General features: G+C 43.3%; 2 protein-coding genes across 2 annotated transcripts; one reads left to right on the plus strand and one right to left on the minus strand.

The window, feature by feature from the left end:
• The first annotated feature begins 14,606 nt into the window (after window positions 1-14,606).
• Window positions 14,607-22,892, plus strand: LOC110205209 (fibronectin type III domain-containing protein 11). Its single transcript, XM_078149896.1, is given in 5 exon segments — window positions 14,607-15,119; window positions 15,665-15,813; window positions 18,744-19,550; window positions 19,552-19,633; window positions 21,801-22,892. Coding segments are annotated over 3 exon segments (1,116 nt in total). The 5' UTR covers window positions 14,607-15,119; window positions 15,665-15,813; window positions 18,744-19,508; the 3' UTR covers window positions 22,793-22,892.
• On the minus strand, window positions 22,861-26,705 carry LOC110205207 (inositol monophosphatase 3-like). The gene is made up of 6 exons (XM_020981593.2): window positions 26,285-26,705; window positions 25,639-25,801; window positions 25,282-25,377; window positions 24,898-25,059; window positions 24,315-24,577; window positions 22,861-23,044 (listed from the first exon to the last, which is right to left on the minus strand). Exons 1-6 carry the CDS (start codon window positions 26,612-26,614, stop codon window positions 22,997-22,999), a joined length of 1,062 nt encoding a protein of 353 aa, XP_020837252.1. The 5' UTR covers window positions 26,615-26,705; the 3' UTR covers window positions 22,861-22,996.
• Window positions 26,706-27,945: the final 1,240 nt, after the last annotated feature.

The raw sequence follows: 27,945 nt of genomic DNA on the forward strand, positions 1-27,945 counted from the left end.
ATAAATCATGAGGAGAATGAGGGAAATGAATCTTTTTTTTAGAAAAAGGCAAATAAAATAATAATTTAAAACTAATTAATAAAATAAGTTGAAAGAAATGAGAGAAATGGGAATAGAGGAAGAGTTAGCCAGGTAAAAGCAAGCAAGAAAAAGGAACTAATATGCCAAACTCTAACACTAGGGAAAGGAGTAATAAATGAGGGAAGGGGGAAGTTTGAGGGTGAAAGGAAGAGAGCCAGTGATAATAAGATTGCCCCAAATTAGATTAAGCCAAAATAACTGAAGAGCAATACTGCCACATTTTACAGAGGATGAGGGGGCTGGGAATCATAATTTGGGAGGAAAGTATTAGAGACAAATTCCTGGCAAAGTTCTAGAGTACATTATTAAAGGGGTAGTTTGTGAGCATTTAGAAAGTGAAGAAATGACTAAGATGCAGCATGATTTCATCAAAAACTGGTCACTGTCAAATATCTGATAAAATCCTTAATCCAAGATATATAAAGAATTGACACAAAAACTAAGACTAAAACATAAAAATTCACTAAACTGTTCATTCCCTTTGACCCAAAAATCATAGCATTTGCTCTGTGATAGCAAAAAACTGAAAACAAAGTAGGTGCTCATCTTTGAAATGGGAATGGCTGGGCAAAATATGGTATATGAGTGAAACAATATTATTGCATGGTTATAACAATATGAGGAATTCAGAGATACATGAGAAGAGTTATACGGAATGATGAGAATAAAGAAAGCAGAATTAAGAAAATAATAAATGTATTATACAAATATGTAATTATATATATTTTAAAACTATAATAACATGTTCATAAAATCTTAACATTAGAAAGGAACTCAGAGGTCATATGGTCAAACCCATACCTGAACATGAATCCCCTCTGCAACATTCCAATATGATGAAATTTAGTAAGGAAAAACGTGAAGCCTCACATGTGGATTAAAAAGCACATGACATTTAAGGCATGGCTAGACAACTGTTTACGTGAAATAGATCTGGAGCTTGCTATGTAATGCAAGCTCGATATGGTGTTATCTACTATGGCAGTGTGCCATAGTGGCTAGGGTGCCAGACATGGAGTTAAGAAGATTCTGACACTTGCTAGCTCTATACACAGCAAGCTAGAACCTCCCTAGGCCACAGTTCTCCCATCTGCAAAATGGGGACAATAATATCCATAGTACCATTCTCACAGGATTGTTATAAAATTTAAATAAGATTATTATAAGATTATGCACTTTATAAACTTCAAAGCACTATAAAATGTCAATTATGAATAAAAGTGTGATAAAATGTCAATTATGAATAAAAGTGTGATATAAGACCCAAAAAATCTAACACAATCTTTGACTATATTAAAAAAAACAAAAGGCCTGCTTTCTAGAACAAATAATCCAACTGTAATCTGCATTGGTCAAATCACTTTAAGGAGTATTCTGTTCAGTTTTTTTTTGGAGGGGAGGAGAAGGGAGAAAGGGAGGCACATAAGGACACTAACTCCCCAGAAGCATACACAGAAGAAAGTGACAAGGATGGTAATAAACTTTGAAGGAAGTGAGAAGGCTTGCTCTGAAAAGTGAAAGGGCAAAGATTTAGGGAGGACCTGGTAAATGTTTTCCAATATTTCAAAGGCTATATTTCAAAGAGATCAACTTACTTTGCCTGGTCCCAGAAGGCAGAACTAGAACCAATTAAGGAAAGTTATAGATAGACAGATTTGGGCACAATATAAGAAAAAAATATATACTTAATATTTAGAGCTGTCCAAAATGGGACCAGGTCCTTTCAACAGGTTTGTCATCACTGAAGTTCTTCAGGTAGAGAATGGTCAGTAGTCAGAAATGAAAAGATATTTCCTTTTCAGGGATGGATTGGACTATATGGTACCAGCTCCACCTTTTGCTAGCTATGAGAGCTTGGGCAAATCACTTAACCCCTACAAGCGTCAGTTTCCTCCTCTGTGAAATGAGATTGGGTGAGATGATCTCTAGGGTCTATCTCAGCTTGTGATTCCATATGCCTGCATTCCCTTCCAATTCTCAAATCCTATGAATCTATGACTCTTTGAGGAGTCATGTAGTTACTAATGACCATGGAAAATTAGTCATTCTTACTCATGCCTAGAAGGATTGGGATCATAGGAAAATAAAGTTTAGAGCTAGAAGGGACTTGAGAGGTTACCTAGTTCACACCCCTCATTTTTCAGATGTGGAAACTGAGACCCAGAGAAGAGAAATGTCTGGCCCAAGGTCAGGCAAGTGTGGGAGAATCCCTCCAACCCAGAGGTCCTAAAGTCCTTCAAAAGCGTGATTCCTCCCACTTTGGTCCCTTTGATTAGAAGTCAAATAGCCAAAAAAAAAAATGGAAAATACACATCGAGAAAGAGTTTTACAAGCCTCATGGCTGACATCACAAGTGGCAAAAGGAGCCTATTAGGTGAGACTGTTCAGCCACTTTCCTTATTTGGGAGGTTAAGTAATAAGAATGGGATGCCAAGTGATTTTGGGGAGAATGGGTCAACCCTGGGGTCTCAGGAGTTGCCAAAGATCACGTTTGTTTCCATGAGAATGTTTTCTCAGTAGTTAATCTAATCATAATAACCTGGTGTGGCAAGAGATCTCTAAGATAGTGGAGGCCTCATTCAAGACCCAAATCAGAAAGGATTTTCCTGTCCTTGCAAACCTGAGGGTCCCTATTTATGCCACTCTATAGCGCTGTTTCTTTGACCTGACTAAGGTTACTTTTTCTGGAAAGAAGATGTTTGCCCCAGAACTCTGTTACTGTTCAGTCGTTTCACTCTATTCACTGCGCCACCTAGCAGCCCAAAGCTGTCAGGACACAGCTTTTATCCATTTCCTTCCTCCATACAGGAGGAAATGGAAGAGTCAGTATTTGAACCTAAGTCCTCTGATTCCAAATCCAACACTTAAATTCACAGAGCACACTGTGCATGCAAAGGATGAACTGATCCTTATGGAGCACTAGGAGTTAATGGAAATAATATAAATGTCAAGTTCAGCACATTCCACCGTGACACTCCTCAATCCACCCCTTCACAGGATCCCAGGTCCCTGACATTCCAGACACCAGAAGCCAAGGTAAGCAAAGAAACAAAATATCCACCTGGGACATAAGGAATGGATTCCTCTCCCTCCTCCGCCTCAACCAAGCAAAATTAGCATGAGTGTGCCTTTTCAGGGTTTTTGTGTGAGTTGTGGGTTAGTTTTGTTTTGTTTTGTTTTGTTTTGTTTTGTTTTGTTTTGCTTGGGGGAAGGGGGATGTACCCAGAACAACAACAGGAAATCACAGAGAATAATTTGGTTTTCTGATATCAGAAACCTCAGTGAGTGACTGTTTCCTACAAGTGATGAGGGCGGGGCCCAAGCCAAGATCTTCACCCTTTGCCTCGAAGGGAATCTGACTCTCAGGCCCCAGACCCTCATCTCCCTTTGAAAGCCTTAGGCTCCCTTTTGTCTATAGGCCCCAGAAAGGCCTTCCTTTATCTCCTTTTGAAAGTCCTAGCCCCACCTTGATTTTGTGCAGATGCCTTTCAAACTTCTGCCTTCCTGTTCCCTCCATTATCTATTCCCATTGTCTATTCAATCTCTCTGACCTCCCCAATTAGAATTCTTACCTAGACCCTTTCCCCAACCCCCTTCTCTGGCCACCCAAAGTCACTTTAGTATTTAAGATACACCTTGGCCCTCATTCAGATGCTGAGAATCTCACGCTCAAAAGGCTGAGAACCTCTCATGCCCGCTCGTCTTTACGGGCGTCACCTAGCTGAGAATCTCTCGTGCCCCAAAAGGCTGATCCTTTCTCATGCCCACCTGTCCTTATGGGCGTCACCTGGCCTCTGTGATTTATCACTAATAAACTTTTCCTCTGGAAGAAGATTTGAGTTGAATTCATTCAGCAGGGCCCAGTACCGTGATCTTGGGGTCCCAGCACCCCAAAACCCCTAGACCTCTTCACAAGGACCAGTCAACTCCCTCCCTTAGGCCAGTAGGCCAGGCCTTGGTGGATTTTTGTTGTTCAGTCATTTTCAGTCATATCCAACTTTGTAACCTCATTTAGGGTTTTCTTGGGAAAGAGTGGTTTGCCATTTCCTTCTCCAGCTCATTTTATGGATGAAGAACTGAGACAAACAGAGTTAAGTGACTTGCCTAGGGCCAACACAACTAGTAAGTATCTGAGACCAAATTTGAACTCACGAAGATAAATCTTCCTGATTCCAAGGCCACTGTTCTAAACACTGTGACATCTAGCTGCCTTTGGCAGCTTAGACCATGACTACTTTTGCTAATCCCTAGGCTAACAGCGAAAGAATCATTCAGTTTACCTACTCAATCCCCACTGGCCTCAGAGAAAGGCCCACAGTTGGATGCCACAGATTAGAGAGTCAGAGAAAACTCCTATTAGCAGGGACCAAAGAATATCCATGCGACCTATATCTTTGGCCTCCTACTCTACTCTACTGTGACTAAGACCATACTTGCTACACACTCAATATTGTCCAAACTCCATAACCTAAACCCAGTCTCTTGGCCCCACTCTGACCCATTTCCGCCATCCAAAGATAACTGATCTCCAATGATGGGGTGTGGCCCAAGCTGAGGTCTTTGCCCCTTGCCCCAAAGGGAATCTGGCTCCCCTTTTGTCTACAGGCCCCAGCCCCTCATCTCCCTTTGAAAGCCTTAGCCTACCTTTTAATCTCATTCAGATACCTTTCAAGTTCCTTCATTATCTATTCCCATTGTCTATTCAATCTCTTAGACATTCCAGTCTCTGGGAATTCTCACCCAGACCCTTCTTTTCCCAGACCCTTCCCTGGTCACCCAAAGCATATAAGATCTACCCTGGCCGTCATTCGGGGCTGAGAATCTCACGCTCAAAAGGCTGAGAACCTCTCCTGCCCGCTCGTCTTTTGGGGCGTCACCTGGCCCTAAGTGTTTTATCACTAATAAACTTTTCCTCTGGCTGAAGAAGATTTAAGTTGAATTCCTTCAGACAGGGCCCAGTACCGTGATCTTGGGGTCCCAGCACCCCAAAGCCCCTAGGCCTCTTCATCCACCCAGGAAAGGAGTCTCAAAACTGCCTAGGGCCTAGGGACACTGAACAGAGTTCCCAGCACTTCAAATGGTCAATTCAGAGAAGGTACAATTAAAATTACCCAGGGCTCCAAGCCCCTAGCAGGAGATAATGTACTATTACAACAAAAGCCCTAGACCTAAAGGAGTCAGAAGACCTGAGTTTTCCTCCCAGTTCTACCACTTTCTAGCCACGTAACATTAAGCAGGTCACTTTACTTCCCTGATCTTATTTCCTTGTCTGTAAAATAGGGATAATATTTGCTTTCTTTGCTCCCACAGGATTACTGCGAGGAAAGCGCCCACTCTCGAGGCGGTTCCCACCAAGGTATACATGATCAGAACTTGACATCATCACATCCAAACTCAGCATTCACAGTTGTGGACAAAGGTAATGAGTGGCAAATCCTATATGCTTTCCCCTATTCCACAAATTCACTTTTTGAGGGAGTCTCCATTCTTCATCTCCCTCCCTTGTCACAGAGCCTTGCAATCTGGACGACTGTCAGTGAACCCTCCAACACAGTACCAATAGTGTCCTTGCTCTACCTGATCTCTGCATTTTTTCCAGGATCAGTCACTACCCTCCCCTCTTTTGAATTCCATGATTCTGCTCTCTTTTGGGTCTCCTCCTACCAGTCCAAGGACTCCTCAGGCTCCTTGCCAGTGCCTAAGTGTATGTTTCCAAAGCTCCTGTCCAGAGCTCTCTCCTTTTCTCTTCCTATTCTCTCTCCCTTGGTGATCACATCAATCCCTCTAAGGTTCAATTACCATCTCTATACAGATGACTCCAAAAATCTACATATCCATCCCTACTCCCTTTTCTGAACTACAATCCGGCATTACCAGCTACCTGCTAGGTATATCTCCATAAGCATCTTAAAATCATCTTGTCTAAAACAGAACTTTAAACTTACACCACCTCCAAAATCTCCTGTTTTTGTTAAGGTATCACTCACCCCCAGTTACCCAAGTGTAAAAATTTGTGCTGATCTTTCTCTCGTTCATATTCATACTTAAATGGTGTCGACAAAAACTCATGCTTCCATCCCTTCACTCAACCCTACCCTAGTTCAGACCCTCATAATCTCTCACATGGACTATCGCTAGAAGTCAGCTTACTGGTCTTCCTGCTTCCAGGTTCTCTCTACTCCAATAAACCTGCCACACAGCAGAATATCTGATATTCCTTTTTGTAGGCTATTGGGGTTAAGTGGCTTGCCCAGGGTTACACAGCTAATAAGTGTCTGAGGCCAGATTTTAACTCAGGTCTTCCCAACTCCAGGGCTGGTGCTCTATCCACTGCGCCATCTAGCTGCCCCCAGAACATCTGATATTCCTAAAATACAGTCCTGACTATGTCACTGCCCAACTCAAAAATCTTCAATAACTCCCTCTTGCCTGCTTCAGTGGTTCTTAACCTTTTCTGCATTGTGAATCCCTTTGGCAGTCTGGTGAAGCCTATGGACTCCTCTTGGAATAATGGTTTTTAAGTACATAAAATACATAGGATTATGAAGAAAAGCAATCGTTGTTGAAATATAATTATCAATATATTTATAAAAACTCAACAAGTTCACGGATCCTAGGTTCAAAACTCTTGCTCTAGGATAAAACATAAAATCTGCAGCCTGGCATTTAAAACTCTACAATCTGGCTCCTGTTTACTTTTCAATGTCAATTAATAAACATTTGGTAAGCCCCCACTATGTGTCAGCCATAGTGCCAAACACTGGTGATATAAAAAGAAGCAAAAGGTAGTCCCAAGGAGCTAACAACAATCTAGTGGGGGGAGAGGGGGAACATGGAAACAAATACATACAAAGCAAGCTCTATATACAGGATAAATAATAATTAACAGAGGAAAGATACTAGAATTAGGGGTTAGAAGAAGCTTCCAATAAAAAGAAGGGATTTTAGTTAGGACAAAATTAGAAGTAAAGCAAGAAATTGGGGGAAGAGTAGAGTTTATAGCAAGTTTCTCTGATAAGGTCTTGTTTATCAAATATATAAGGAACTGAGCCAAATTTATAAAAACAAAACCTATTTCCCAAATGACAAAAGGTCAAAGCATATGAACAGGCATTTTTCAGAAGAAATCAAAGCTATCAATAGCCATATGAAAAAATGTTCTAAATCACTGATAATTAGATCAATGCAAATTAAAACAGCTCTCACACCTATCAAACTGGCTAATATGACAGAAAAGGAAAATGACAATTTCTGGAGTGGGTATGGAAAAATAGACACTATTGTACTATTGGTAGAGTTGTAAACTAGTCCAACCTTTCTGAAAAACAATTTGGAACTATGCCCAAAGGGCTATAAAACTTTACATAAACTGTACCTGGCACATAATAGATGCTTAATAAATGTTTACTGATTGACTAGTGGAGTCAATAGCTACTGAACAACCTCTTGGGCTTTAGAGACAAGTTGAGTGTTTCACCACTGGGCTGGCAGTGAGTAGTGACTAGTAGAATGGCTAGGAGCCAAGCTTACTCTGTACAGATTGGTTTACATGCTGTCTCCCCCATTAGATTGCAAGCTCCTTGAGGGCAGGGACTATCTTTTGCCTATTTTTGTATTCCCAGCACCTTTAGCATAGTGCCTGGCACATAGTAGGCACTTGTGTTTGTCCTTCATTCCTGAAGAGGACCATGACATCAGGGAGGTGATGACATGACTTGCAATTGACTTAAATTTGAGTGACGGAGGTCTGTGCAAGGTCACCAGCCTCACCTTCTCCTCCACAGCCATCTGGGTCCAATGGCCAGATATTCAGGACCATTGGAGATAGCCCAGAATGCAATGGAAGACTCTAGCCCTTTTAAGCTAAGATCTTTTCAGGTTCTCACTTTGAGTGAGGTAATGCCGATTCAGCAAAAAGGCGTCTTTAAGAAGTGAGTCAAGGCAGGGTCAAAAGAAAGAATAGAATAAATGGGAGGGCAGGATAGGATTAAGGGAAATAGAGTTAGTTTTTCACAACATGTCTACTAAGGAAGTGTTTTGCATAACTGTACATGTACAACCTATATTGAGTTGCTTGCCTTTTCAATGAGGGTGGGTGGGGAGGGAGGAAGGGAGAAAATTTGGAACTCAAAGTTTTAAAAACACATGTTTTTAAAAAAATGTTTTCACACTCAACTGGGAAATAAGAAATACAGGAAACGGCGTATAGAAGTCTATCCTGCTCTACAGGAAAATAGAAGGGGAAGGGGATAAGAAAAGGGAGGGGGAAGAGATAGAAGAGAAGGCAGACGAGGGGAAGGGGTATTCAGAATGCATGCCATCTTGGGGTGGGGGGAGGGGTGAGAAATTTGGAACTCAAAAACTTGTGGAAGTGAATATTGAAAACTAAAAATAAATAAATTCAAAAAATATTTTTTTAAATTAAAAAAAAAAGAAGTGAGTCAAGGGATGGCCCCTTTGATTAAAAAAAAAAAGTCAAACTGGGAGGGGAAGACCCTCAGGGTTGGTGGCCAAAAGAGAAACAGTTACTATTACGTTCACTCTGAGCAAGCAGAAATGTGATAAATATTGATTGATTGGTTGGAGCTCTGAGATCATTGGTCCTCAAGAGAAGACAAAAGAAAGACATCTCTGCCCTAGTTCCAGGTGCTACTATAAAAATTCCCTCAGGTCAAGAGCCTTTGCAGGGGTTGATGTTGAACCCTTCTGGGACAAGGGCATGGAGCAGGGAATCACACTTGAAAAGGAGATGATAGCTGTTCTCATGCTAAGTGGACTCAGCTGGCCATTTTCAGATCTTTGCGTATGATTTGTAATAAATTTGATTTAAGTCACACACACTATATATATATATACACATATATAGTGTGTGTGTATGTATATGTGTATGTATATATGTGTATATATATATACATGTATATATATATACACACACACACACACACACACACACATACCCTTTGACCCAGCAATACCACTACTAGGTCTGTGTCCCAAAGAGATCAAAGAAAAAGGGAAAGGACCCATATGTACAAAAATATTTATCACAGCTCTTTTTGTGGTGGCAAAGAATTAGAAATTGAGGAATTGCCCATCAGTTGGGAATGACTGAACAAGTTGTGGTATGTGACAGTGATGGAATATTATTGTGCTATAAGAAATGAGGGGAGGAGCTCAGAAAAACCTGAGACTTATATGAACCGATACAAAATGAAATGAGTAGAAACAGAACATTGTACACAGTAATAACAATATTGTGACAATGAAGGCTTAGCTACTCTAATCAATGCAATGATCTATAACAATTCCAAAGGACTCATGATGAAAAATACTATTCACCATAATTCTAAGTACAGTTTGAAGATTTATTTTTCTTGCTTTTTAAAAAAAATTTTTTTGTAACATGGCTGATGTGGAAATATATTTTGCCTGGCTTCACATGTGTAATAGGTATCATATTGCTTGCCTTGTCAATGGGTTGGGGAGGGAGAGAATTTGGAACTCAAAATTTAAAAAAAAATTTAAGAGTAAATCTTTTTTATTATTTTGTATAAACTTTGTAGTTAGTTATCTGTGTTGTATTCCTCCCAAATAGAATGTAAACTCCTAGAGGGCAGAGATTGTTTTGTTTTTATCTCTCTGGAAGGGCTGGGCAACAGGTGCTATGTAGGGTTTTTGCATGAATTTAAGGCCAAAGTCATAAGATGGAGGGGTTTCAATTCAACAACTATACATGGAACCAACTAAGTGCAGGGCACTATGCTAGGCAATGAGAATACAGAAATAAATACCAAAAAGTCCCTTGAAGAATATAAACAGCAAATATGAGGAGGGACTGCATTCTAGCACAAAAGCATGGAGACTGGAGATGATATATTGTACACAAGGAGGGGGCCAATTTGACTGTAACGGGTAGTACATGAAGGGGTGTATATCAAATAAGACTGAAGAGATTGGGAGAAGCCAGCTTGTGTACATATGTAGTCAGAGGGCTATGTTTTAGGAATATAATTTTGTCAGCCATGTGAAGGATACATTAGAGAGGGAGAGACTGAAAGCAGGGAGACCAATTGCCAGATAATTGCAATAGTCCTGAAGAAAGGTGATACAAGCCTAACTGGAGATTATTAGAGGGAAGTCAAAAAGTGAAATTCACCAGAGATCAAAGAGGGGAAGTCTAGCAGGAAAACAGAGAAAAGGCCAGCAGGAACATGGTGGGCAGTTTGTGGGGATAAGGGGGGGTAGACAGGAATAAGAAAAGAAGGGAAAATGGTGGTAAAAGAAAATATAACTATTGATAAGAATAAAGGCTCTGCATACATCAAAATATTTATAGCTATATTTTTTAAAGTAGCAAAAAACTGGAGAGTATCCATTGATTAGGGAATGGCTAAACAAATTATGGCTCATAAAAATTATGAAAGCATGCTGACTGGTTCCACTACAAATTTCTGTTATATAATCTCAGCTGGGCCCTCACTGTGGCAAGGCAATCCATTTACATCTTCCTAAAGGATCCCTCACGCATGTAAACACAGCAGCTTTCCCAAAACTTTTCATCTCTCCTTAAGCCTCCCATGGCTCCCCTCTTCAAACTACATATGGCTGTCCCCTTCTCCCCCAAATGAGAATACTGCTTCATGTTTAACTGAAAAAATAAAGGTAATTCACCAGAACTCATGTAACATTACTCAGATGCTTACCCTGACTGTCTCTTCATTTACTCACATAAAGAAGTGGCCCTTCTCTTCTTGGGAGAAGCTAATCTTCAATCTCTCCGTCTACTGTCTGCTTCCCTGATGCCTACAAACACATCCACATCTCCTGCATCCTCAAGAAACTGTCACTTAATTTATCCAATTTATCCACTTGATTTAACCAATAGTTACTGTCCTATGTGTCTCCTCCCTTTTGTGGCTAAACTCCTTGTGGCTTAAACTCCATCTACAATCATCTACAATCTTGTTTTCCTCTCATTCTCTTTCTACCCCTGCATTCTGACTGCCGACCTCATCATTCACCTGAAATTGGAGTCTCTAAAATTGCCAATGATTTCTTAATTGCCAAATTTAAAAATCTTTCCTCATTCTTCCTCCTTCTTGACCTCTATACAACCTTCGGCACTATCAATCAATATCTTCACCTTGATGCTCTCTTCTAAGTTTTCTTCACATTACTCTCTTCTGTTTCTCTTACATGTCTGACCACTCCTTCTCAGTCCTCCTTGCTAGATCTTCATCCCAGCTCACTAACCATGGGTGTCCCCTAAGGATTTGTTTTCTTGGCCCTCTTTTCTTCCTTTATACTATTTTGCTTGGGGATATATCTCATCAGATCTCATGGATTAAATTATCATCTCTATGCAGATAATTCTCAGGTCTTTTTACTCAGCCCTAACCATTCTTCTAATCTTCAGGCTCATATCTCCCACTGTCTCTTATATATCTTAAATTGTATGTCTCATAAACATCTTAAACTGAACATGTCCAAAACATTAATATTCCCTCCCCCAAAACCTTCCCCTCTTCCTAAATTTTCTATTACTGCTGAAGGCACCATCATCCTCCCACTCACCTAGACTGGAAACCTTGACATCTCCAACTCTTCAGTTTCTCCATCCCAACTTATTCATCACCTGCGGATTCTATCTTCTCAATATCTTTCATTTATACCCACTTCTTTCCTCTTACACTGGCAACACTTTGGTACAGAGCCTCATTTCCTCATGCCTGGACTATTGCAATTGCCTTCTGATTGGTCTCCCTGCCTCAAGTCTCTCCTCACTCCAGTTCTTCCTCCTTCATGTTACCCTTCTACTTGATAAACTCCAGAGGATAGATCGAATCCAGGATCAATATTAAATCCTCTGCTTGGCTCTTAAAGCCCTTCATAACCTAATTCCTCCCTGATTTTCCATTCTTCTTACACCATACTCCACTTTTCCCTAGCCACACACACTCCACAGCACAGTGACACTGGCTTCCTTGCTTTTACTTGCATTGAACACTATTCTCCTCACTATGTGCATTTTCACTGTCTTCCATGTTTGGGATTCTTTCCCTCCTCATCTTCATCTCTTGGCTTCCCTGACTTCCTTTAAGTCTCAGCTAAAATTCCACCTTCTGCAAGGAGACTTTCCTAGTCCTCCTCACCTTCAGTGCCTTCTCAGATTTCCTTCAGTTTATCCTGTACATATCCTTTTTTGTACGTAGTGGTTTGTATGTTGACTCTCACATTAAACTATGAGGTCCTTGACAGCAAGGTCTAGTGTTTTGTTTTGGGGTTTTTTTTCACCTATCCTTTCTACCCTCAGCATTTGGTACAATGCCTGGCACATAGCAGGTGCCTAATAAATATTTGTTGACCTGACTTGACATGGATTTAATGAACTCTTACTATCCTGTAAGAAGCTATGAATACAGAGAAGCACAGAAAGACTTGCACAAACTTTTGCAGAGTGAGGTAAGCAGAGCAAAGAAAACAATATACATATGGATAGGAACTATATAAATCAAAAGGACCATCACCACAAAAAAAAAGGGAAAGTGGATACTGGAGAATTACAATGAGCCAGTATAACTCCAAAGAAGAAATAGAAAACACCTTCCCTCTCCCCCAATCCTTTGCAGAAGTGCGAAGACCGTGAGTGTGGAAATTTGCATATATTTTCTGACTTTGTTGATGTATTGATTGGTTTTGCTGATTTTTTTTCAATTCTTCCTCTTTTCCTTTTTTATTTTTCAAAATAAAGTATCTCTCTGCGAGGGGAGAAAGGAAAGGATATCAGAAGAAACACAGGTGATGGAGGCAGCTAGGTGGCGCAGTGGATAAGAGCACCGGTCCTGGAGTCAGGAGGACCCGAGTTCAAATATGGTCTCAGACACATAATACTCACTAAGTGACTCTGGGCAAGTCACTTAACCCCAATTGCCTCACCACTAAATATGTATGTGATATAAAAACAAAAGATGTATTTTTTTAAATGAAAGTAAATGGAACTCCTTTCTTTCCAAGAGAAAAACTCCTTCTGTCTCTGAGAGAAAAAGATAAGGGGATAGTTTTGGATACCCTAGCATGATGATCTAAGTATTTTTCCCTTTCATGAAACTATTTTCTGTTTGAAGATAGCAAGTGCTGGAATTCCATGGAAAGACACTACTCTAGAGAATTCTAGAACTGAGGCCTAAATGCCACTAATATCTCAACAAATTTTTTTTTGTCAGAATTTTCACTTACATTGTGAATTCTGAAAGATTGGTATCTTTCCTATCACCCGTGGTTTGAGCCATTTCCAAGAATTGCTTAATCTCTCCTTGTCCAGTGAGATTAGACAGCCGATGCACCAGCTATTTCTACAGAGTGCTTCATTTTTTAAAAGCTAACATAATTAAACAAGAACTAAACTAAGGGCTGAACCAACATGGTAGAATGAAAGGAAGCAGTACAGCACCAAGCTCCCCTCCACAAACTTCTCCAAAGAGATCTAGAAAATGTGCCAGATTGAACCCTGATGGAGAAATCCAGAAAAAGTCACAGTGAGCCAGCTATCTGTCCAGCCCAGCTCTGTTCAGCATAGGGAGAGAGACAGGAAGATCTGTGGAAAATGGGAACAGGTTAGGTGAGGAGCATGCAGCACATGGGGAGAACCTGTGCACGGGGAAAAGAAGTCCCAGACCCAAACTGGGATACTCCCAGACCTACACTGGGCAACTGAGATGGGACATCTGTGAACTGACAGCTTTGTCACCCTACTCTCTACTCTCAGGTCACAGATGAAGGGTGGAGAGAGAAGGGGACCTGAGCATTACAGTGGTGTTTCCAGTGATGGAGGCTGTGGGCAAAGGAGCAAGTTCAGGAGCTAGCAGCAGGAGTAGTGTGGCTCAGACCTGAGGTGCAAATCAAGGTCTCACTATGAGCATCTAGCCCATTTAATAATAAGAGTGGAAATACCAGACAAAAAGAAGAATCTATAATTCTGCTCCTCTGAGCCAACAAAGCTTCTCAGCTGGCTGACAGGGGGCATAGTCCAGCAGCAGTCTACTCTTGCTTGGATCCAGACCCAGATTAGGAACTTGCAGAGGTCAGACCAGGGAAGCAGCAATCGGCCTTTTCTCTGGATCAGACCATTTTAAGAACAGCTGAATGTTTCCTGAGACTCTGGAACAAAACAACATGTAATACACCCCCGCCTCCCCCCCAAAAAATAAAACACAGCAACAGGACCAATCCAGCTCTTCCCTCCAGAAGTGCCACAGAGTTCAGTCTAACATCAAATCCAAAGTTAGGAATTAGACCGGAAGAATGGGCAAACAATAATAATTCCACCATAATTAACTGTTATGGTGATAAGGACAGTTAAGACCCAAACTCAAAAGAAGAGAATGACTCCCAACCATCTACAAACAATGTCTCAGAGCTAGGACACAAACTCGACTAGAATTCCTGGAAGAGATGAAGCAAGAGTTTTAAAAAAAATCCTCAAACTCTTTTTTAAACTCTTGCTTCATCTCTTCCAGGAAAACAGATCAAGAAGAAAAACTTTAAGAATCACTGGACTATCAGAACATCACAACCAAAAAAAGAACATAGACATCACATTTCAAGAAATCTTTAAAGAAAACCGTCCATATCTCTTAGAACCAAAAGGCAAAATGGAAATAGAAAGAATCTACTGGACATCTGAAAGAAACCCAAAAAAGAAAACTTCCAGGAACAAAATCCAGAGCTCTCAGGTCAAAGAAAAAATATTCCGAGTAGCCAATAAGAAAGAATTCAAGTACCAAGGAGCCACAGTCAGGATCATACACAATTTAGAAGCCAAAAGGAGTGGAGAACATGGAAAACATGACATTCCAGAAGGCAAAGGAAATGGACTTATAATAAATTGTCAAGAATAACTTACCTGAAAACTGAGTATAATACTACAAGGGAAAATGGATCTTTAATGGAATAGAGAACTTTGAAGCATTCCTGATGGAAAGAACAGAACTGCCAAGAAATTTTGAAAGTTAAACCCAAGAATGAAGAGAAATTAAAAGGTAAACATCAATGAACAATGATAAAGGATTAACAAGGATAAATGCTTACATTTCAATATGGGGAGATGATATAGATGTCCCCTCTGATCCCTATCATCATCAGGGTTCATAGAGGGATTCCAATTAGACAAGGTCTGGGAGTGATTTGTTATGTCTTCATCGTCTTAAGAAAAGAATAAAAAGTGCTGGGAAGAGGAATATACTGAAGGAGGAGAAGGGAAAAGAAGGCTAAGGAAAATTACCTCATACGCCTGGGTACAGAAATGCATTTCAGACAACAGAGAAATTGGAGGGAAAGAGGGGAAGCAAAGAGGGGGAATTAGACAAAGGATAGATAAAGGTAGAGATTAGTCCTAAGCAAAACAAATTTTAAGGATGTACAAAACTATTCATAGCTCTTTTTGAGGTAGCAAAGAATGAAAACCTGAGGAGGTGCCCATAAATCAGGGAGTGGTTAAACAAGTTTTGACCTACAGATGTGATAGAATACTATTGCCCTGAACTCTTCTCAATGCGATTTTGTTGTTCGTTCTTCATTCTCCTAGGACCAATGACATTAAGATGGTGATGTAATGAGCAGGATTCCGGAGGAATGCAGAATGAGACATATATGTATGTGTATGTACACATGAATGTATATACATACACACATATATACATGTGTGTTTTAGAACATGGACAATGGGGAAATTTGGTATGATTGACTATACATGTTTGTAATGGTTTTTTGTTTTTCTTGTCTTTTTAATGGGAGTAGGGGCAGGGAGGGGGTTGGAGCAGGAGGGTGAAAAAGTAGATTTTGGTAGATTAAAACGAAACATTTATTGTATATGTGCACATGTATATACATACACACATATATCTATGAAATCTTGAGAACTCTGATCAACACAATACCCAATCATAATTTCAGAGGGTTCATGATGAAACATGCTGCCCACCTCCTGACAAGAGACGTGATGAATTCAGAGTGTAGATTGAGACTTTTTTTTAAGATACAACCAATGAGAAATTGTACTTTGCTTGACTAGACATGTTTGTAACAGGGTTTTTGTTTATCTTGCTTTATCAGTGGTAGGGTGGGGGCAGGCTAACTAGGAAAGAGAGAAGGTTGGTCTTTGTTTGAAAATAAAATAAAATTCATGTTGATTTTTTTAAAAAAGAACTAAACTAGGCTGGAGTTTAACTGAGTTTATAGAATCAGATTTAAAGTGGGAAGAGGCCCTAAAAGACATCTAGTCCAACCTCCTCATTTGCAGATAAGGAAGTTAGGGCCCTAGGAAGTTCAGTGATTTGCCAAGGTCACAAGGGAAGCCAGCATCAGAGATAGGTTCATTGACTCCAGAGTCTATGCTCTTTCCACAGTCCCAGAATTTCCCATACCCTGCTACCTTTAGAAATGCTCATCGCTTACATTTTGTTTATGGTAGCATAGAAATACTCAATTAAATTAGTTACCTTAAATAAATCTATAAGATAAATATGTGCGTGTGTGTGTGTGTGTGTAAAGACAGACAGACAGACAGATAGACAGATATAGATAGGCAACACTTCTTTTTACTTTGTGTATACTTTGTAGTAACTTATTTAAAACGTTTGGATATTAGCTATGTGACCCTAGGAAAATCACTTAAATTCTCAGTGCTCTCTAGGTAAACTAAGGCTATAAACTATAAAGAAGTGCCAACCTGCATTAGTAGTGGAAATTTCCATACCTGAAAGTTACCCATATCAATGAAATCAAGGGTTTAGTTCCCACCTCTACTCCAATCCATGAAGATGTTGAATAGAACAGAACTGAGGACAATAATATGAGCCCACTAGATTTTTGTAATCTGAGTGTGGAACAATGGATGAAAAGCCTGCAAAATCTCACTCCTCTGAAGTTTTCCATGACTAGCTTTCGCTCTTCTGTCGTAGTGTGAAAACAATAACAGAGTACGGGATGTTCTGGCACAACCAACAAGTTACTCTCCCAGTTACCATGGCTACTTCCCAGAGCTGTTATTTCCACCATGGCTAGATATAAATTAAAATGTGGAGGGGATGAAATTTTCCCTATCTTTGGCGAATTCCCCATTCCCCCTAAGTGTCCTCCCATCATTGTAATAGCAACCTTAGCTGTCCAGGGCCCTCAGTTTGGAGCCCAACTTCAAAATGTACCTATCATATTTAGAGCCTATTCCCTCAAGACCCTGCTCTGTTACTCAGCTAGCCTGAAAAACAGTCAATTGTACTAATGAGTAAACATGTTAACTAAGATGTCAGCTCTGATCACTAGAGATGTTCAAACAGAGTAGGCTATCAATTTGTTCTAGAGGGTATAATAGTGCAGATTGCCATTTGTAGTTGAGTATGAACTGGAGGGGCAGCTAGGTGGCACAGTGGATAAAAGTGCTGGGCCTGGAATCAGGAAGACTTGTGTTTCCGAGTTCAAATCTTACTAGCTCTGTGTCCCTCAGCAAGTCATTTAACCCTGTTTGCCTCAGTTTTCCTCATCTGTAAAATGAGCTGGAGAAGGAAATGGCAAACCACTCCAGTGTCTTTGTCAAGAAAACCCCAAATGAGGTCACAAAGAGTCAGACAAGACTGAAAGACAACTCAACAACATGAATTGGAGATAGTGAAGTAGAACAGAAAGAGCAATGGAATTCAAATTAAGATCAAAGGACCTGGATTTGAATCTTGGTTCTGCTGTTTGACCTTGGGCAAGTATCTTTTGACACTTTTTTCTCTTCTGTAAAATGAGGGAGTTAGATCAGACTCTAAGGTCACTATAAGCCATAAATCACAGGAACAGAGTCCTCTCCCTCCCGAGTGAAACTGGGTCACAAACCCAATTTCTGCCACACCTCCTCTGTTCAGTACAGAAAAAACGGGCAGGCTAGTTATCAGGGGCACCTTTGGCCATCCAGCCACCAGTTAGAGATCAAAATGAATGGGGTAAGGAGAGCCTCACACACTCTACCACCACCTGGTGGTCCTTAGTGGCATCACCATCCACCGATTCGAAGAGTTCTGTTCTGATTTATCCCTCAGTCAAGTCTTTCTCCCTTCTTTGTATTCCGTCCCACAAACCACCCCCTTTTCCAGGAGAAATTCTTTCACTCCCTATTCCTGAGCAATCTGGACCCTAAGGTGTGTCCAGAAGAAGTGTCTGATCCTCTCCAGAACCTGACTCCTTCAAATTCCTTGAGTTGCACCAAACTTGCCAGTCATGAGACTAAATTGCAAGTACGATGAAATACAAGAGTGTCCCCAACTGTGTTTGCACAGAAATGCATTGTTTGTACATCCCTATCTTGCCTTTTTAGCTCTTTTTCTCCCCAAACAGTAAAATTAATTCAGTTCTTCATTTAGGAAATACCCCCAAATTCCTAAGCTTACATCCAGGTAGAGAAGAATACTGAGCAGGGAAAGGGGTCGTCATTTACTATGTACCACACACCGGTACCAGGATCAGGGTTGCCTTGGGAATCGTTAATCACATTTGGATCTGATTCTATAACCTTGGCAACTGACTACCAAGGACTCCCACCATAGACAGAGACCTGGGACTCAGCTTTCCTGCTCTCAAAAGGCTTTCAATCTTCTCATCCCAGCCTACCCTTGCATCAATTTCAGACCTAGATAACCACGGAGAGGAGGCCTGAGGAGGATCTGTCTTCTGAAGCAGATTGTTTTAATGAAGATACAAAGGGCAACAACGTATGTAGTGTGTGTGTGTGTGGGGGGGAACACTAGAGTCGAAATCAGAGATTATATTTGAATTCCCAGCTCTGTTTCTTTACTTGCCTGATTTATGAGAGTCAGAACCTCTGTTTTCTCACCTGTAAAATAAGGTTGGACTAAATGACATCTGAGTCCCTTCAACTTTAAATCTTGTACTTCTTACTACAGGGCAAAGCGACACCTTCTGTTCTGCTTCAGCCACCAATCTAATGGGGGGGGGGGGCGTGCGATCTTGTTGCCCTGCGGACCTAATTAAGAACGAATCTCCCTAGCAGCCCAACACCTACAGAGCCTCAGTCCATACCCCAATGCTAATCCTCCAGACCACATCCAGGATCCCTCAGACCCAGTTTCAGCCCCTTAAACCTGTCATTAATTGGGTCGAAGTCACCGAAGGGTATCTATGGCAGGGGAAAGAAGACCGTCAAAAACACAGGGAGAACCTCACTCTTTTCCATTCTCAATCATGTCAGCTGCTACCTCTCTATACTTCTCGTTCTTCTGTCCCAAGATGGCGTTGGTCACCAAAGACTCAAGAGTCTCGTCCGGCGTTCTGACCCCAACGGAAGGAGCGATATCAGGATCCAGGTCTCCCCTCTCTATCCCGGAGGTGGGTCGGGAAAGTGAGAAGGTCTCCCTGAAATTCGGGGCGTCACAATGCCACAGGATCACCATAGCAACAGCCTCTTTTCTCTGGCCGAGTCCTGGGAGTCTGGGGCGTCCGGCCACACTCCAGCCCTGTGACTCCGCTCTGCTTCCGAGGCTGCGGCAAGTCCCTAGGGGTGCGTGGACGACCGGGTGTGGGAAGTGGAGCTTGGCTGCTAAAACTCTCGATCCTGGGGGTTCGGGGAGGAACAGGAGCAGCATGGGAAACACTTTGGGTTTGGGGGATTCTGGAGGGTGGAACTGGGATCGAATGAGTTTGGATAATTGAGGTAGCAGTTGTGAAGGGTTCTTCAAGAGATCATGGGTCAACAGAGGATGCTCCCAGCTCCTTGAGCAGTCCTAAGGCTCAGGTGACTTCTCAGCCAAGACAAACAGACCCCCATATAGTCAAGAATTAGGCTGGTAGCATTTATGGCACTGGGGAGCAAAGACTGAGACAGGGTTTCAGCAAGGGGCTAAGCCAAAGGCCAAATGTTATCTACTGGATGCAGAATCTGAACCCTGGTTAGGATTCCCAAGGACAGAGAAATAATGCAAACCCCTTCAACACTGGAGACTCAGAGTTCTGGCTTCTCACGAAAACCCAAAGATGCCCTCCCTGCCCCATTTCCTTCCAGATATCAGGTTAGGAGACAGCCCTCAGGGCAAGGCCAGTGTGTCCTATTTCCTAGACGATCAGATTAACAGTGCTCTCCCCAGAATCCAAATCCCTTCCTGAAGGTCCCAGAATACAACTTTGTAACCCATTCTGAAAATCAGGGATGCTCTGTCCAATATGCTCAGGGGGTATCAATTCTGCTAAATTCAGCTTTTGCAAGACAAGCACAGTCAGAAAAAAAATTGGGGAGAAAAAAAGGTTAAAGAAGGACCCATCCATGAATATCCCCTTGAGAATTCACCATTCTAGACTTTGGGGCTGCAAATTCATGTCTCGTACTTTTTAACACAGTGTTTATTAAGTAATCTATGTGTACCCAGCCCTCTAGACTACTCCCTCACACTACACCCAGATACTAGACCTGGCCATGAGTAGACTCATTCCCTGGGATGATCCTATGAGCAGCTGATGGCCAACAATGGGGATGCTGGAACCTTTTCAGTAGTGCATTTGAAATAGCACCAAATTTGGGAGTGAGCAGGCATATGTTAGATTCCTCATTCCACCACTAATTTACTGTGACTTTAGACAAAACACAATCTCTCTAGCTGTCATTTTCTAATTTGTAGCAAGGAGACGACATCTAACAATATCTAAGGTTTGTTTCTGAGCACCTAAGGATTCTATCAAACAGCTCATATTTCCAGAACTTTTTTTCTATTCCACAGCCCATTCCTAAGCTATCTCATTTTATCCTCACAACAAGCCCAATGACATAGGTGGTACAAGTATAATTATCCCCATTTTATAGAAGAAGAAATGGAGGATCAAACAAACAGGTAGCAAGTTGTGGGAGCAGAATTTGAACCTAACTCCAAGTCCAGGGCTCTTTCCATTTCAGCAAGCTGCCTCTCAAAATATAAAGCAAATGTAAGGAATGATTATTAAGAGAACACCAAAAACAGTCTTAACCCACTGTTGACCCCAGTTTATCCCTCTCTATTTCCCAATTTTTATTCAGAAAATCAGCACTTTTCCCTCCCTATCCTGAGCACAGAAGAGACAGAGGTCTGAGTATAGATGGACTTAAATCACTGCTAGCACTTTCCCACAGGATTGTCTTTCCAGGAAAGATTGGAAGAAGGGTTAGTCAGTTTGGACTACCAAACCACCAAAGTGTCTAAAGGCTTAGGCCAGGGTCACTCACTCATTCCCTCTTCCTAGAAAAGGCCCTAGAAAAGTTGGGCAGGTTATCCCTGGCCCCACACCCCATAACCCCTAGGGGTAAAGTCCTATCATAGGACCAACCTACCCTTTTGCCCTTTCTCTGGAGAAACAGCAATGGTCTGTGTCCAGTGGTCTATCAGGGGAAGAGAGCAGCCAGTTTTGGGAAGGATGTCCCACAGTTATTGGGAAAATGCCCACTTACCCAGCCTGGTGAAGTACGAAGAATTTGGTTTGGAGTCAGAGAACCTGAATTCAAATCCCAGCTCTGTTCACTGACCTCAGGCGAGTCACTTAAACTCTCTGGGTCTCACTTTCCTTCTCTGTATAAATGAAGGGGTCAGAATAAAGGACCTCAAAGGCCACTTTCAGCTCTAAATCTATGATCCTACCTTCAGGGGGAGTCTAATCGTGGTGGAGTAGAGTCACTAACCTGTCTCCTTCTCAGCTATGGTCCTCAGTTCCCTCCTTGCAGAGCCCTGAAAAGATGAGCTTTGGGGCAATGGACTTGGGCCTAAACAGGATGAAACTGGGCAGCCCACAGAGCCTCCAGTCTCTAGAGGAGGAGCAGCAGCCAGAGACTGAGGCCTGGAGGACATACACAGATCGGAGGAACATTCTCCGGGAGTTCTTGACCTCGGATCTGAGCCCCCACCTCCTGAAACGCCACCATGCCCGAATGGAGCTGCTAAAGAAGTGCTCCTACTACATTGAGATCCTCCCAAAGCACCTGGCCCTAGGTGACCAGAACCCCCTGATGCTGCCTAGCACCATGTTCCAGCTTATTGACCCCTGGAAATTCCAGCGCATGAAGAAAGTGGGTACAGCCCAGACCAAAATCCAGCTGCTTCTGCTCAGTGACCTACTGGAACAGCTGGACAGAGGGCGGGCCAAACTAGTGGCCCTCTTGGAATCACATGACACGCTCCCCTTCCTGTCTTGTTGGGACACAGTGGAGCAGCGGCTAGCAGACTTGTCAGCAGTAATGGACAACTTCCTAGCCATGATGGTGCCAGGCCGTCTGCACATCAAGCATCGTCTGGTGTCAGACATTGGTGCCACCAAGATCCCCCACATACGGCTGATGCTGAGCACCAAGATGCCAGTGATGTTTGACCGCAAAGAATCAGTGGCACACCATGATTGGGCAAGCCTGCGCTGGTTTGTGACAATCCAGCCAGCCGTGCCTGAGCAATTTGAGCTCCGCTTCAAGCTCTTGGAGCCCCGGAGTCAGCAGGAGCGGGTGCAATGCGGTGTCATCCCTGTGGCCACCTGTACATTTGACATCCGAAACCTGCTGCCCAGCCGCACCTACAAGTTCACAGTCAAGAGGGTTGAGAGCTACACACTTGTGTATGAGCCGTGGAGGGACAGCCTCACCTTGAAAACCAAGCCAGCACCCCCAGAGGGGGCTCACACCCCAGAGAGCAGGGCCAGCCTGGCGTGCCCCTGACCACAGAGCCTGAGAGACAATTTTCTAATATTTATCCGTTAATAAAAAGGAGTTTAAAAAGGGCAAAATTAAAAAAAAAACAACTTATTTTTAAAGGTAACAGCAGCCACATGAGTGTTTTTCTGACTCGGCCAAAGCGATCGCCCCAAGCGGCCTCCATTAGCCCTGAGTTCCCATTGCTGCATCCCCAAGGTTCCTCCTTTCTCAAAGGGCATCACAGTATCTCCTCATGTGGGCAGGAAACGTCAGCCTCTTCAGATAAGGCCATGTTGATACAAGTAAAACATGGTTAGGGAGAGAGAACCTACATCCACCACCTCCCCACGTCCGCGTGCTCCCTCTCCCTCTCCCCCCCATCCCAGTTTCAATTGTCCATTTCAGTTGCCTTCCTAATTCTTACTGGGCAGTTTTCATCCTCTGACATTTCCTCCCACTGAAGGCTCTAAGGGCTTGGAAATGCCATAGCAAGGTTGGAAAAGGAAGGGATAACCAGCTAGAGATATGAGCTGGTATGAGTAGGAAAAGTTCCAGAAATTTGAATCTGATAGCCAACTGACTCCTGGGCTACTCTAAGCCTAGGAATCCTGCCATGGCCCAAGCAGAATGGCAACTTCCCCAAGGCCCAGTCTTCTAGACTTTGAATTATCAGAGAGAATCAGAGTTCTTAGATTTAGCCCCCTGGTATTCCTGTGGCCAGCCTCTACTGACTTCAATTATCTTCAGGCACCACTCTAGGCATGCCATGGGGTATGACAGAGCCTTTAACAAGGAATTAAGAAACAAGATCCTAGTCTAGAATGTCACTACTTTTCTGTGTCACCTTGGGTAAATCATTTCACCTCTCAAAGGTCTAATTTCCCTCATCTGTGAAACAGGTGATTGAACTAGCTACTCTATAAGGTCCTTTCCAACTCTAAAATCCTAGTATATTAAATTACTTTACAGCTGTGGGCCTGATTCCTATCAAATGGTAAAAAATATTGCCTGACTACTGTGGGAATCAAATTAGACAATGAATGAGAAAGAAATGTAGAAATGTAGCACTGCGGAGATATTAGAGATTAAAAATGCTAGGTTGGACCAGGAGTGTCCAGTTTCATCCAGGAAACCTGAAACCTGAAGCAACTCACTGAGACTAGGGTTAACACTCCTCCTCAGGCCTCACTGAGCATGATCCCCCTAGTGCTCCTCCTCCATGACCCTTACAGACACTTTCTCTCCTACAGGGAGAACTGCAGAGGTTATTAGACCCAGGGAATATTCCCTGCCCAGGAAAGTCAAGCCCAGAAGTCATATCTCCCTCCGCTGTCTAGAGCACAATAAAATAGCTCAAAGGTCTATGGCTCAAAAGAACTTTTATTATAAAATAACCCTATAAAAGTTTTCCTTCTCCTGAAGAGAAGCTGAACTTAATCTCTAATTCTGCCCCTTTGCCCCCCGCCCCTGGCTGAGGGTCCTGAGGGGCAGAGGAATTGGTTGGAGGCAGCATCATGGGAACTCCCCATGGTTACTCTTTTCTCACCTGCTCCTCCAACCCATTGACTTTCTTCACCAGCTCCTGGTGGTCCAGACCCACACTGGCAATCAGCCCTTCTTTGTTCCCTGGGGAATCCAGGTAATCAATGTCCTTCCCATCTAAGGTGGTCATGTGGCCTCCTAGGGCTGAGAGCACTGCATTCCCTGCACAGATGTCCCACTTCTTGATGAAGGTGATGTGGAGGTAGGCATCTGCTTGATCTGGCTGTTCAGCCTTGTTGAGGTTCAACAGGGATAGTACCTTATACCCTTTGGAAAGCAGGAAGCATTCCTTTAGCTGGCCAGAAAGCTACTGTCTTCCCACCCCACCCCACCCCCATATGCCCATCATTTCCACAAATCGGAGCAAGCCAAAATCCTCCCCATAAGGAACAATGGGGATATGTCCCCAAGAAAGTGGCCTAGTCTTTTGGACTTGTCCCAGGAGAAGAACAGAGCAGAACCAGCCCCATTTCCCTTGCTTCCTGGATCCAAGCCTGTCCATCTCCAAGGGATGTTATCTCTGTCCCTGCTCCCAGCTTCCTTCTGCCCATTGTCCTTAATGTACATTCTACTATTTTCCCATTTACCTGCTCCCCCAGCAGGGATGATGTTCACATTGGTCCCAAAAGCTTTCTGACTAAAGGTGCGCACAGTCCCAGCATGGGATCGAGAAACAATGAGTCGGGGACTCCTCTCATCATATGACTCCCGGGCACTCACATTGGCCCCATGTCCAACCAGTGCCCAAGCTACAAAGAAGGAGTTGTAAGTGGGTAGGTAGCTGGCATGATACTAGGGGAAGTCAGAAGAGCCATAAAGGGAAGACGGACATAGGGGGAGTCACTTTAGGCCAATATCTGGACTCCTCCCTCAATGAGAGGCATGAGATTTCCCCCAGACTAGGAACAAGGTCCCTTTTCCAATTCTACCACCACCACCACCACCACCACCCTCAGTCCCATATTCCTTACCTGTGAACCCTGTAAAGGGCTTGTGGATTACTCCAATGACTGGCTTCCCATCCACTGCCACACACACCATTGTAGTCACATAGGACAAGAGACCCTCTAGGGATACAAGGGCAAAGATGAGCAGCAAGGCTGAGGAAATATCAGCCATAGGGTAGATATGGCACAATCTCTGTAAGAATCCCACATCAATACTAATTCTGGTCTTGAGTAAGAAGAGAGGGGAAGAGTTCCCTTTATCATCACAGTACTCTCTACTGAACTTCAATTCCAAAAAGCTGAAAAAGAAGTGGGCTCCCAAATCCATCCCCTGGTTTCTGGGTTCTCCTTCCCAGCATCTCTGATCATTATTCCACAAACCTGTGTATTCCTGTGTAGCATCCAAAGGATCAATCCAGACCGTCACACTTTCCATAGACACTGTCTGGCCACTTGGGACCATTTCCTGGATTTCCAGGGGGATCTTTCCATCCCAAGGTTCTGAAAGGTCCAAGGCAGCTTCATCATGCTCCTCAGAAATTACCTGAGGAGTGAGTCAGCTGTCACCCTGAGAGCTAGAAGCACACATCCCCCCCCCAAAAAAAACACATACATACACACAGTGTTGGGAAGAGAGGGCTTGGGCAGTGGAGAAAGGTATAAAAGAACGGTATAACTCTGCGGTTCAGCCTGAAGACAGCTGATGAACTGTTCCCCGGGAAAGAGGAAACTATTCACCTTGAGTGATCCTGGAATCTCAGCTAACATTTCTACACACACACATCGCTAGTCTAGGCTTCAGGGGCCTGAATTCCATTCCGTCCTTACTCTCCCCAAGGACTCTGAATGAGTCTTTGCTCTCCTATGGTTTCAGTTTCCTCGGTAGGTCACGATCCCTAGCCAACGCCAGGGATTTAGGGAGAGGATTCGGGAACCTGCCCAACATGCTGGGATGCTCTCAAGATCCCCGGATTGAGCACTGCTTCAGCGTCGCCCCCACCGCCACCCACCCAAACGTGGCCCTCACCCGAATGCCGGGGAAGGTGCTGGCCCACAGGCTGGCCATGCAGCGGTGGGACTGCAGATCCCCCGCGGTGAGCAGTTCCTCTGCGCCCTCCTGGGTTTGGCCCTTAGTTCTCTGCTGCAGATCCGGCCCGGCTTCATGGACAGCCCGAACCCTGCGGCCCCCGGCCTCGGCCGCAGCCACTGACAGCGCCAAGAGCTCCCGCAAGTCCAGCCGCTGGCCTCCATCAGCCGCGCCGAGCAGCGACGGTAGCACCAGGAAGCCACAGGCCGCCAGCAGCAGCAGCAGCAACGCCAAGGCCGGGCGAGGGAGGCGCCTACCCAAAGTGGCCATGAGCCCCACCTCCCGACGCGTCGGCTGCAGAGGAGACCTGGCAGAGCCCCAGCCTCGGCCCCTGCAGTCCCCGCAGCCCCAGCCCCAGACTCCAGCGCCTTCCGTCCCCACCCGCCTCCTTCCGCAAAGCGACCCGCCCCTTCCACGTTGCCTCTGGCCTTCCTCACTGGCCCTGGGGGTGTAGCTGTCTCCGCTCTCTCGGTCTCTCCAGTACGGGCGCTAGTGCTCTATGTTTTACTGATGTTTTGTTTTTCCAAAGAGGGATCTTTTGTAACAAAATTAAAACAATTAAGCAAAACTAACACTATAGTGACCCCATCTGAAAGTGCACGCGACGTTCACATTTGTAGCACCCCTGACCTCTCTAATGAAAAAGAATCTTTTAATGAACAGAATTTTTTTTCTCTTCATATCACTCAGCACTTCCATTTAAAAAGAAAAAAGAAAAACAAATTCCTTATAACAAACACCTATAGTCAAGCAAAATAAATTCCCTCATTGGCTGTATACAAAAATATTTCATTCTGCACACTAAATCTGTCAACTCTATCTCAGGAGATAGTATGTTTCTGTAATGCATCATCTGGAATACTGAATGGGTGATTGAATCGATCATAGCTCTCACAGCTTTCAAAATTGTTTGTCTTTACAGAGATGTTGTTATTGCATAAATTGTTCTCCTGGTTCTTTTTACAGTCAGTTTATAGGTCATATATATACTAAAATATATAGCATCTCTTGCGGTTCCTAGTCACTTTCTCTGTCTCTAGTCCTCTCTGTCCTTTCCTGCCTCTCCCACCCTATCTGTTCCTCTCTCTCTCTCTCTCTCCCACCCTATCTGTTCCTCTCTCTCTCTCTGCTCCTTAGGTGTCGTCCTCATTTCTTTCTGTTCTCCACTGTCTTTCTGGCTGACTCCATTCTGTAACACACACACACACACACACACACACACACACACACACACACACAAACACTTTTTTTCTGTCTCTCTGTCCCTCCCTATTTCTCCCTGATTCTGTATCTTTTACAGTGCCTCTGTCTCCGTGTTTTGTTTTGTTTGTTTGTTTGTTTGGTTTGGTTTCTTATACTTAGGGAGCAGCTCAAGGACTCTTCCAGCACTTCTGCCTTTCCTGGAGCCCAAGTGCCAATACGGTAGTGGACTTGAAGACAAGAAGACCTGGGTTCAAATCCTGCCTCAGATGCTTACAAACTTTGTGACCCTAGGCAAGCCACTTAACCTTTCTCTGCTGAGCCTCAGTTTCATCTGTAAAATGAAGGTGCTGTTGGATTTCAGTTCAAAAGAAGTCTATGGTCCTATGATGAATGTCCCA

Source organism: Phascolarctos cinereus, unplaced genomic scaffold (genome assembly GCF_003287225.1).
Source record: "Phascolarctos cinereus isolate Bilbo 61053 unplaced genomic scaffold, phaCin_HiC Scaffold_2;HRSCAF=192, whole genome shotgun sequence".
Taxonomy (NCBI): domain Eukaryota; kingdom Metazoa; phylum Chordata; class Mammalia; order Diprotodontia; family Phascolarctidae; genus Phascolarctos; species Phascolarctos cinereus.